Genomic DNA, 12,205 nt, shown 5'->3' on the forward strand with positions numbered 1-12,205 from the left:
ACAAACACTTCTGGCAAAACGTGCAACTTGCGTTGTAAGTTGGCTAATGTGTCTTTGTATTTCCAGTCCTTTACATCGAGGGGATAAGCAAGACCTGTCTCAGGCTTTGTTGCCAGGATTACAAAGGATGCCCCCTGCTCCTCCAAGGCCTTGGGAACCAACCAGAACTGGCCAGGGTTATGAGCCATTGCCTGGCGAAAACCACAACCGACTACATAATGGCTACAATGCAGGGCCTCCTGCACACCTCACAGCTCGAGCCAATCAGCTACTGAAGGTGAATATTGACCTTATATAGACCTTTTCATATCATTTCTTGTTACATGAATGATGTTCATGTAGTAAGAAAATAACTAGCTTTATTTTACATGTTTAAGAATTCAATTGAATGTGTATCACTGTAGCTCACTTAACTGAATATTAGGGTTAAGAGTACTCTCACCAAACTCTGTTTCTCTCTGTTTCTCCACAAGTATGGTGCTCCTCATCCTCAGTTCACAGCCCATGGCTCACGGCCCATGCCTCCATTACCTGATATATGGACTCAAGCCCAGTGTCAGCAGCAACCCAGAGGACCTCACACTCATTCTGGACAGTTAAAACGGCCTGGGCCACCTCTGGGAGAGCACTCTGTCATTCAGCATACTCCTGCTCCATCTTTACACCGACCCATGGAGGACTGCCCCGGTCCAAGCAAGAGAAAGAAGAGCTCTGGGTCTGAGCAGGTTGGTAATGTCTTTATGGCCTCACCCATGCATTTTCTGTCTTAACTCCCCTTTAACAAAAGCCCTCTCTTTTTCTGTTTCTTATGTCAGGCTCCTCATTCAGCCATGCAGCCTATACCTGGGCAACCTATACATTTGAATCAGCAGCCATCCTCTCACTACCCCTCTCCCAAACCTGGATTTTGGAGCCCACTGCACAAAGGAGGAGCACCCTGGAACCCAAATGAACGCAAAAGCGGGCAGATCGATTTCCAGGTCAGTCATCGCTGATCTGAATATTAATATTCAGTGATATTGTATTGTGTCAGTTTAATATATGGCATAATCTGTCACTGCCATTTTATTAGCCATCACATTTACCCTTATGCCACCCACATATTACATTATGATTTTAGCCCTGATTTTCCGCTTGCCGACAGTTAATGGAGTTCTTGTCAAAGAGCAAAAATTGTAGGCAAATCTATTTAGCAGGTTAAAAATCTGGACTTGTTAATGATCCACTACTCGTGTAGTGTGAAAAGCACAGCAACCCATTGTCATGTAATGTATGGGCATTATTACTGATGTTGCGTCTAGATGTACTTTCCTTAATTTTTTTAATTTTTCTAATGCTCTATTCCCAGGATTCAGCCAAACCAGGAATTGGAAGTTTCCCTTATAAACCTCCTCCCTTGAATCCGTCAACCATGTCTTCACCCACCATTCCCCCCACAAGAGGTTACGGACAAAGCAGGGGTCCTCTACAACCACAGTCCCACAAGACCGGTCCATCATCACAGTCTCTCGGGCCACCTTCACAGAGTCCTCACACCCACCATTCTACATACCCCTACCCCAACAACAGACCTTCAGCTCTGACCCAAGGGCAACCACAGGGTACTACTTTACAAAGAGGACGTGATTCTGGAGTGAATTCTTTGGATAGACATGCTCCTCCACCACCCACATCCTCATCATCACTGCGGGCAGATAGGGAACGCTCTGCACCCTCACCAGCAAACCACACCACTGTGCCTTACAGTCACTCCCAGTTCCAGCCTCACCCAGGGCTGATCCATTCCACCAGCCCATCAGCCAGCAACCAGGCCCAGGCCACAGTACCTCAGCACAACCCCAACAAACCCTGGAAGAACCAGGTAACAGGCACAGAGAATTAAATAAAGTGAATCACACAGATTCAACTTATATTAAAGGGTTAGTTCACCCAAAAATGAAAATTCTGTCATTAATTACTCACCCTCAAGTCGTTCCAAACCTGTAAGACCTTTGTTCATCTTCGGAACACAAATTAAGATATTTTTGATGAAATCCGAGAGCTCTCTGACCCCTCCATAGACAGCAATTTAATTACCACCTTGAAGGCCCAGAAAGGTAGTAAAGACATCTTTAAAATAGTTCATTCTTAATTTTATGATGCAATGAGAATACTTTTTGTGCGCTATAATCTACGTCAGAGTTCTGCATCAAAATGCTGGCTCATTATTGGCCAGCTCCTGCACCAGCACCACACGCATGCGTCGTGGTGCTCATGTGAACAGCGTCGGCCAATACAGAACCGGTGTTCTGACATAGAACCTGGAAGCGCTGCACTGTATTTACAACGTAAACTGCGTAGGATACTGACACAGTCGAGAAGAAATTGTTGAATAAAGTTGTTCTTTTTGTTTCTTTTTTGCGCACAAAAAGTATTCTCATCCCTTCTTAAAATGAAGGTTCAACCACTGTAGTCACATGGACCATTTTAACAATGTCTTTCTACCTTTCTGGGCCTTGAAAGTGGTAATGAAATTGCTGTCTATGGAGGGGTCATTGAGCTCTCGGATTTCATAAAAAAATATCTTAATTTGTGTTCCGAAGATGAACGAAGGTCTTACGGGTTTGGAACGACACAAGGGTAATGACAGAATTAGGATTTTTTGGTGAACTAACCCTTTCACCAAAACCCGGCTCTGATGCATTTAACAATTAATTTGATAATTACTGTCTGACTAATATTACTAAATAGCATGATACGCAACATATAAATGTTATCTGTAGTTAACATTTTGGGACCTGTTTTGTTGACTCTAATATTCATTTCCCTTTAGGAGTCACGTGACATTTCAGCAACAGGGGATTCTCAGGTTGTCGCACGCCTTTCTCAGGCACAGAATAAGGTTGTTGGGGGCGACCAGGGTCCAGGGACGCCCAAACGTGTGAGCCCTTCTCAGGCCCCTGTTCGAAAACCTGTCATTACCCCAAACCTGGAAACTCCTCGTCCACCTTGCTCCCTGGGACTATACACCAATGTTGGAGGCATCCCTACAATGAGCTCTGCACCCCCTACCACCACCTCCATCCCCAGCACCCTAAGCAGTTGGAGAGGAACTGATTCTTCGGTGCTAATCTCAAACCCAAACCATGTATCCATGATTGGTAAAAATCTGCCACATCCAGGGTATCAGGGTGTCCACCCTGGTGTTGGAACCCTTCCACACCAATATAGAGGGGCACGATCTCAGATTCAGCAGTCCACTCTTCCTCACACAGGACAAGGTAGACCTAACTACACCCCAGTGTCCTCTACTTTCTCCACCCTAAACTCAGGGCTTCAGAGATCAGGGGAGACCGTCATCACCAGCAAGACCTCTAACACTCTCCAACGAGCCGTCATTCAACCTCCAGCACACATAAAAGTCAATTCAGCCCTCCAGCCAATATCCAACAGTTCATGTAACTTAGTGCCCATTCAAGCTTCCCCCTCAATTTCTCAGGCAACTACTACTGTTCCAGCCCCAGTCTACCCAAGGTCCTGTTTGCAAACTGCTGCCCCAAGCTCTCAATCCATTGCTGATGCTTTAAATAAACTTGATGCAGAGTTGCAGGGCCACATGCAAGCAGAAGAGAGAATGAGAGAGCAGGAGGAAAAGAGGAAACAGAATGTAGAGCGACAAGAAGTGGAGACAAAGCCACATGGTGAGTCCGCAATCAAGAGTCTGGAGCGTTTGCTGTCAGGTAGTGCAGCTGAGCCTCTACCTCCTCGTTTGTCTCCAGCCAATGCACCCTCTTCCATCTCACCTCCTAGCCAGAATTCACCACCTTATCCCTGGTTGAGTCGAGGAGGAGTGCCCCAACGTCCTTCTGGAACTGCAACAACCATTAACGAACGACCACGACCACCCCCTCTCACCCCACAGACTGAATATGCCCGTGAGAAGCAAAGGCAGAGAGAGAAATGGAAGAGTGGAGCACCATCTCAGAATCCCACTGGGATTCCCACATACTCCTCAGAGTCAGGTCTCATCAGCCCCTCCCACAACCACACAATGCAATTAAAACCTGACCCCTCCAAAGATATCACCATGTTGAAAACCTCTCATATCCCTGGGATTTTGGATGCTATACCCAACCCCCCGCCTCTGCGAGAGCCACCCAAACTTTACCAGGCTTTCCCCAAGGATGTTCGCTCTTCATGCACACAAATCAGCACGACCACAAATAGCCTGCAAAAACATATGCCCAGTACAGGACTTGGTAGTCTGGGTAGCAGTGCTAGTAGTTGCAGTGGTGACTCTGATGGTGCCCAATTTGAGGAGGAAACTTCTGAGCTCTTGCCTGATGGATTGGCAAACATTATGAAGATGTTGGATGAGTCCATCAAGAAAGAGGAGGAGTTGTATTCTGGTCAGAGAGGAGAACAGGCAGTACCGGAACCTCAGTTTTCTGCAAATGTGGCACAGATGAAAAGTTATTTATGCGCACCGGACCTCGTGCCTGCCCTAAAGCAATCTCCAACTGAGGATTATCAGCCAGAGAGTCATGCAAGCCCACCTGTGTTAAGTCGGCAAGGTTCCTTGGCATCACCTTGCAGTCGCACTTCTTCACTTGAGGAAGAAGAGGAGGTTCTTAAGGTCATTCCCAAGTCTGCCAATTCCATTAGCATGCAGTCCCAAGGAAGCATTCTTGCCACAACAGGAACCAACTATCGCCATAGTGACTTGGCCAAGCTGTATGGCCTTTCAGAGTTAGAGAAAAGTGAGTGCGAGGATGATGAAGAAGAAGCTGATCGGGAAGATGAAACGCCATCCTGTTCACCACCTCAGCGGCCACATCTCCACCAGACAGGTGTAAACAGCATGTTTAGAAACCTTGCATCTGTGCTTGAGAGCCAGAAATACACCTACCGGGGTGGACCCTTTGGTCGTCCTCCTCCCTCTGCTTTTGTGGGAGTTAAGTACTCCTCGTCTCTTTCTCTGGGGCCTGACATTTGTAGGCAACAACAAAGCACTTCTCCCACATCAGGTACAGCCAATCACCCAGGTTTTAGCAGTCCGACGCAAACCCCTGCCATTAGTAACTCAGGTGAGTCCTGTTCCCTCTCGCCTACAGCTTGGGCGTCCGAGAGGAAGAGAGGGGATAAAATAAGCAAGTCAGATCTTTTGGGCAATGATGATGAGGAAGAGATTTCAGAAGAACCCACAGGAGAGAAGGATTCTGGAACTGTGAAAGACTTGTTGGAAAGACGACCAAAACTGACCACCATCTCAGAGTCTTCGCTAGCAGAACTTGGTCATAGCTATGAGTTGAACAAACACATTCTCCCTTATAAAGATCACTCAAAGGCAGAGTCACAGGAGATATGCAAACCAGATAAAGAAAAGGACCGACACAGAGAACGAGAGAGGAAACACAAACACAGTAGCAGTAAAAAACATGAGGACAGGAAAGAGAGAAAGAAAAAGCACAGAGAAAGACACGACGATGCGTCTCTTTCCTCATCCTCATCTGCTTCCAGCTTCAGTCGACGGCACAGGGACGGAAAGTCACACAAGGAAAAGAAGAGCAGGCAGGTGCTGGGTAACCTGGACATTCAGAGTAAGGAGTTTAGGGAGAAGGAACAAGAGCGTGATGGAGACAAGAAGAGAAGGAAAGAGGAATGTAACCAATCTCAGAGCGAAGGGGAAGAGTGGGCACAATGTAAAGACAATGACAGCAGCTCAGGACGTTCCTCTGATCTCCCATCAGCTTCATCAGCATTCTGTTCTGACGACTTTCAGAAACTAAAGGCACTGACAGATGGACCACCCAAAGAACTAAAGATACGCCTCATAAAGGTGGAGAGTGGGGACAGGGAGACATTTATTGCTTCAGAGGTGGAGGAGAAGAGGATTCCTCTGGAGCAGATCACCATAAAGAACACAGCCAGTGAAATCATCAGAGCCTGCAAGTAAGTGATATTTCCATGCCAAGACATCTCTGAAACAGAATATTTCTTGCCTGCAGTGGCAATTTAGTTTGATGTCATAAAGACCATATCTAATACTTAATGTCTTGTTGTTTCAGGGGAGCACGTGTAAAGGAGAAATTCAAGGAATCATACCTCCTACCTGCCTTCTCTGTTAAACCAATTTTGGACCCAGAGATGCCCATCCCTCGAGAGAAACTCAACCCCCCCACACCTAGTATCTATGTAAGCACTGCAGTAGCATTGTCAGCATCTCCTGCCCCCTTGTGGTCATTTTTTTGTATTACATGCACAATAAAACCTACTCCAGTAATATTAAGTTTGATTTTCTGTTGTAAACTCTTTCCCCACCAGCGTTTTTATTTTATTTTATTTTATTTTATTTTATTTTATTTTATTTTATTTTATTTTAAGTTGCCTGCCACCGCCAGTGTTTTTGATAATTTTCAGAAAACTTTCATGGCCTCATGAATATTTTGTGGTATGAATATCTGAATATGCAATATATCAAAAGAAAAAACAGATTATCTGCTTAAAAAAAAAAGACATTTTATTCGAGCTAAATGGATTCTTTTTTTTATCAACACTTGAATTTGGGTAAGTTTCATACTTAGTTGAAACATTTTTAACAAAAAGCTGAGAAAATTGTGTTTTTTCTAAGACTACAACGTGCATACGCAATGCTTTAATCGCTTGTTTCTGCTCCTTTTTTGACTGTTTTGATCTGGAGATTTTGTACTCTTTCAGAAGATGCGTAATAGTGCCCCCTACTGTATAATAGTGAAAAGATGGATTGCCGGAAAATTCTGTGAATGTCAGGGAAAGTGTTAAAAGTATGTCTTAATGATTCCATGTTGGTGTTTCTCTGCAGTTGGAAAGTAAAAGAGATGCATTCTCTCCAGTCCTGCTGCAGTTCTGCACAGATGCTAAAAACCCAGTTACTGTCATCCGGGGACTAGCTGGCTCCCTTAGATTAAGTAAGTTTCTGCATAATGTCTTATGGATGGACAGATTTTCAATTTTATGACTCTACAGTTGAGTCCAAACAGTTGCTGTTGTTGAAACTAAGTTGCGCTTCTTTCCATTCCTCCTCCTTTATAGATCTTGGTCTGTTTTCAACTAAGTCTTTGGTGGAGGCAAATTCCGAGCATGCAGTAGAAGTTCGGACCCAGGTTCAGCAGCCTGCGGATGAGAACTGGGATTCCACTGGTACTGGCCAGACCTGGCCCTGCGAGAGCAGCAGGTCACATACAACGATTGCCAAGTATGCCCAGTACCAGGCCTCCAGCTTCCAAGAGAGCTTACAGGTGTGAACACAAACCTACACTGTTTGTTAATTTCCAGAGGTGTATTGGTCATTTTGCAAATACTTTAGAATTCTTGTTTGTACAGTTTTGATATAACTATTAAATTAGTGGACTTCAGAGTCATATGCATCATGCACTCACCATACAATTGTCTGACCTTGCAGGAAGAAAAGGGCAGTGATTATGAGGAGGAAGAAGATGAGAAATCGGCCACTAACTCTGAGAATATGACCAGTATCTCCTCAGCTCCCGGCTCCAGGTAATTATTGCAAATTACCTCACAATAATTATAGTAACATTTGCTTTAAGAATTGAATTAAAACTATGATAAATCACCCTCCCTGTATGTGTATGAATAAAGATCTGCTGTTAAAATGCTGTTATTAATTGTTTCATTATTTTTACAGTTCAGAGCAAAAATCTGTGGGGAAGATAATTAAATTTGGCACCAATATTGACCTGTCCGATCCCAAAAGGTAAGACCATTGTGCATAATTACTTCAACGTGTGCAGCATCTTCTGTTGGAAGAAAGTCTCTACACAGGCAGCAGTTACACAACTATGTCTTGGTGATGTATAAGCAATCTGTATTAACTAAATGGTGTTGTGTCTTGTGCTTTAGATGGAAGCCTCAGCTGCAAGAACTGCAGAAGTTGCCGGCGTTTATGCGCGTTTCTTCCAGTGGGAATATGCTGAGCCATGTTGGCCACACCATTTTGGGAATGAATACAGTACAACTCTACATGAAGGTCCCTGGCTGCCGCACACCAGGTTTGACTCAATCTCAAATAACTTTCTTGATTTGTAGTCAGTCAAGGATGGATTAGTCTGCTTTGGCAAGTAGTCCTTTATTGATGTTAAATTTCATCTTTAATGCTTGTGTCATCAGGACACCAGGAGAACAATAACTTTTGTTCCGTAAATATCAATATTGGGCCTGGAGACTGTGAGTGGTTTTCTGTCCATGACGACTACTGGGAGGCCATCAGTGATTTCTGTGAAAAGTAAGAAACTGTGCCTCTTGAAACATGCAAAATCTGTCTTTTTAAGCCTCAGTAGAGTTACTCAGTTTATCAAAAACCACAAAATATATTAAGTTTGTGAACAAATTTTCTCTCAGGCATGGAGTGGACTACCTGACAGGATCATGGTGGCCGGTTCTGGATGACTTGTACCGCTCTAACATCCCTGTGTACCGGTTTATCCAAAGGCCAGGAGATCTGGTATGGATCAACGCAGGCACTGTACACTGGGTTCAAGCTGTAGGCTGGTGCAACAACATTGCTTGGAATGTGGGACCTGTCAACTGTGAGTAACCTACACACTGACCATGTAACCTTAATTTTTATCATTGAAAAATTGTATCAGTCATTATGGTTACATAAACAGAAAATTTGTATCAGTCATTATGGTTACATTAAACGGTTGCAACAAAATGTGTAAAACAATTTCTTAGCCAGGGCACAGAAATGTAAAAAGCTTTTTTGCTAGACCTTTGTCTTTTGTATTTGTAGCATATCAGTACCAGTTGGCTTTAGAGAGATTTGAGTGGAACGAAGTGAAGAAAGTGAAATCCATCGTTCCCATGATTCACGTGTCCTGGAACGTGGCACGCAACGTCAAAGTCACCGATCCAGACACTTACAAGTTGATCAAGTGAGTATGCGGCAGCATTATTGACTCTTTCTTACCAAGTTACACCACAATTAAGTAGCATGGACATTTCATAATTTTTTCTTTTTCCCTCCTTTTCAGACACTGTCTCCTTCAGTCTATTAAGCACATTCAGATCCTGAGGGACCAGCTGGTGGCATCAGGAAAGAAGATCTCCTACCAGAGCAGAGTGAAGGATGAGCCGGCCTACTACTGTAACGAGTGTGATGTGAGTCGAATGTTGTGCTTCATAGTTTGTATAAAATATTGGCAGGTTATGCAAAAACCCACTTGACCTGCGGAATATTATTCCATAAAAAGAATATTTAGCATGTAGCTGTGTCATCTCTGGTTATGAAATAATGCAGCTTTGAGGTATTCTGCATTAGAATAGGGCATAACCTATGTAAAGATGCAGTGTGTAATTTCTGCACCACTAGCAATCATTATTTTTGCAATTCCTTTTCGTGTCACTAGAAGCCAAGGAATGGCACCCTTCAACTTTTAAAGGGGATCTATTATGCTTTTTTTATTGTACCTTTCCTTTAGTGTGTAATATAGCTGTTTGTGCATGTAAACAATCTGCAAAGCACACAGTCCAAAAAGTCCAAAGGGATTGAATCTCTACAATAGAAAACTGCCTTTATTTGTAGTTCTGCCATTATTTCTGTGATGTAGCTACGTCACCATGGAAGACATTTGCAAAATATACGTCTACTGGCTATTTTGGATCGACCTCAAACAAAGGTAGTTATAAGTCCAGGAAGATTTTATCACTATGTCAAGGAAACGTAGTTTCTTTTTGTTTTGATTTTGACTGCAAGGGCAAAACATCATCACATGGACTTACAATGGCAGAGGAATTGAAGAATCAGTGGTTAAAATGTATTGTTAACACTGTTCCTCAGCAGCATAATCACAACCCTTTGTTGTGTTCTCACCTTTTTAATAATGACTGCTTCTGAACGGTACTGGGGTGCGTTTCCCGAAAGCATTGTTAGCCAACTATGGTCTCAAGTTCCTTCATTATCAGCATAGTTAAATGAGTCAGTGTTGCCCGAAACCATAGTTCCAACGAACATTTGCAAACAAGATTGCAAAGTTGCATGACATTTGGATTTAATTATCTTGAGCAAAATAACAAGCTAGCTGACATTCAGTACAATCTATATCTTTTATTTTGAAATATCTACAAATATCATTTACGCGAGTACATGCTCTAGTACGCAAGAACGAGTCTACGATTGAATCTGGAAACAAAGCAAAATGAGAATTAGTCCTCAGATTTTTGGCTTTAAATTTCAGACATGGCATCTAACATCACCTCAATCTTAAATGGATTGATTCAAATAAGTTATTACTCCTCCACCTGCGTGAGATCATTAACCGACATGATTAAACTACTATTATTAACCATATTTTCGCAAATTTGTCGTGACTAGCTAGTTGATTTCTTCAACAATGTATCGCACTATGGTAGTCAAGCAGTGAGTTTGGTCGGGAAATGCACCCCTGTTCAACGCAGGACAGTGTGTTGTATTTTTGGAATTTTTAGCATGATGTAAAGAAATGACACAGTTATAACAACACATACAATTTAGAGATGCATAAATCGGTTTTTAGTTTTATTTTGGCTGATCTCTATTCCGGACATGCACACAAACTGCGTAGCAATCATTTCTCAATGTCATTTGTAACTTGTGCTGGCAAAAGCAGTCGGAATGCGCACGGGATAATTTCGAGCTACAGGCAAAACAAGTGAAAAAATGTCAGTTTTGAGGTTTTCACCAAAAAAATGTTTTCATTAATTACAGAATTACAGTATTTCAAAATATCTGTCTTGACGTATTCATGCAAACATTATCTGGTATGTCTAATAGGGCTGTCACTTTACGTTCGAACATCGATTGCACAATCGATCGGACCAACCAACACAAGTTTCGAAAACGAAAATAGGGAATCGATTTTAACGGCCTTCTCTCGGAGCGCGTCCAGCTCGCCACGATACGCTCGCAGCGAACGCGCGTCACACAGCAACTGCAGGCTCTGACACACACACATAGCAGCAAATTATCCTTCTGCATAATGTGTCTCTTTTGACTACAAAAATGTGAATTCTGCCGGTATTCAGACAGTCTCATGCATACAGATACAGATTCGGGCTACAGTCGCCTACGTAGGTGAAATTTGTTTGACATTTCTAATCGTGAACACAGCCATGTTGAAGCCTGCAGTAATGTTTTTCATTGATGTTATGGCAGTCCACTCTGCTTATTGTTTTTCGAGAATGTTGCACTCCTGTTTGTCATTGTGCACGAAACTTCACGCCAACAAATCATGCTGACTTGTGCGCGTCTCAAGCGCGGCACGCCCTCTTTACGTCCGTCCGTCCTAAGGCCTATTAGTTGTCCGTGGATTTGCCTATATTTGGCGTTTAAAATAGAAACGTCTTTAGACATGGAACATCGATTTTACAATCGATTCAATGAACACTTATGTCTCAACAATCGAACAGGATTTTTTCACAAAAGTGACAGCCCTAATGTGTAATGTGAACGTTTGGTTTACTTTTGGGGAAAAACATCTGATGTGTAACATTATATTAGAATCGTGCGGTACAGTAGGTCTTAATATATAGGCTGTCTGTTAATCAAACAATTGTGGTATCATGGAAAAAAAAAAGTTCCAATATATATTTTTCCTATAGATATTTGGTTTTGACTTGGTCTGTGCCAAATTTGGTGTTATTACCAGGTATTTTAAGGTATGGGTTGCTAGGTGATTTTGTCTTGGAACCTTCAGAAAACTTTAACTCGAATTTTTTCTAAATTGACTTTGCTGACTCTATCGACATCAAACAGGTTTAGCTCATTACTTTTTTTTTGTCCGATTCAAACAAATCATACATCATTTGAAATATGTGAAAATAAATAATTTCAGAAAATTTGCTCATTGCAACTCATTTTGCCAGCATGGGTCACATTTGTGTGGAAATATTACAGTCTGTAAATATTATGTTAACAGGCTAGAAATGGGATGCACCAAAGACCGATGCTCCAGCAGAGCAAATAGTGAACCAGGCACAACAAGCCCGCTGTTCATGATGCTCGAAATATAGGAAGAAAATATTAATATTGAATTTGAGGTGGGAGTTCTAGGAGTGTATTTTTGAAGGGATCTGACTGTCTTCAGAAAAGTTTTCTTTTCCTCTTTCTGCTGTTCCATAAGCACCACCTAGTGTCAGAGAGTGCTGTTTAATTTCAGCATTATTTCACAAGTCTAAAGTCAGACCATTC

General features: G+C 42.6%; 1 protein-coding gene and 1 long non-coding RNA gene across 6 annotated transcripts in view; one reads left to right on the forward strand and one right to left on the reverse strand.

Annotated features, from left to right (window-relative positions):
- Positions 1-12,205, reverse strand: part of LOC309482674 — a 460,652-nt gene that overhangs the window by 376,025 nt on the left and 72,422 nt on the right. The window lies entirely within an intron of this gene.
- Positions 1-12,205, forward strand: part of kdm6ba (lysine (K)-specific demethylase 6B, a) — a 94,264-nt gene that overhangs the window by 76,892 nt on the left and 5,167 nt on the right. For all 5 annotated transcript variants that reach the window (XM_082147702.1, XM_082147701.1, XM_082147703.1 and 2 more), the window contains 15 exons: positions 67-277; positions 474-725; positions 816-980; positions 1,349-1,861; positions 2,813-5,931; positions 6,048-6,174; positions 6,821-6,926; positions 7,051-7,256; positions 7,421-7,515; positions 7,664-7,732; positions 7,879-8,027; positions 8,146-8,260; positions 8,377-8,564; positions 8,771-8,912; positions 9,012-9,138. In XM_082147702.1, the coding sequence (XP_082003828.1) occupies positions 67-277; positions 474-725; positions 816-980; positions 1,349-1,861; positions 2,813-5,931; positions 6,048-6,174; positions 6,821-6,926; positions 7,051-7,256; positions 7,421-7,515; positions 7,664-7,732; positions 7,879-8,027; positions 8,146-8,260; positions 8,377-8,564; positions 8,771-8,912; positions 9,012-9,138 (5,584 nt within the window). The remainder of the gene's footprint in view (positions 1-66; positions 278-473; positions 726-815; positions 981-1,348; positions 1,862-2,812; positions 5,932-6,047; positions 6,175-6,820; positions 6,927-7,050; positions 7,257-7,420; positions 7,516-7,663; positions 7,733-7,878; positions 8,028-8,145; positions 8,261-8,376; positions 8,565-8,770; positions 8,913-9,011; positions 9,139-12,205) is intronic.

Source organism: Leuciscus leuciscus, assembly GCF_965113295.1.
Source record: "Leuciscus leuciscus genome assembly, chromosome: 2".
Taxonomy (NCBI): Eukaryota; Metazoa; Chordata; class Actinopteri; order Cypriniformes; family Leuciscidae; genus Leuciscus; species Leuciscus leuciscus.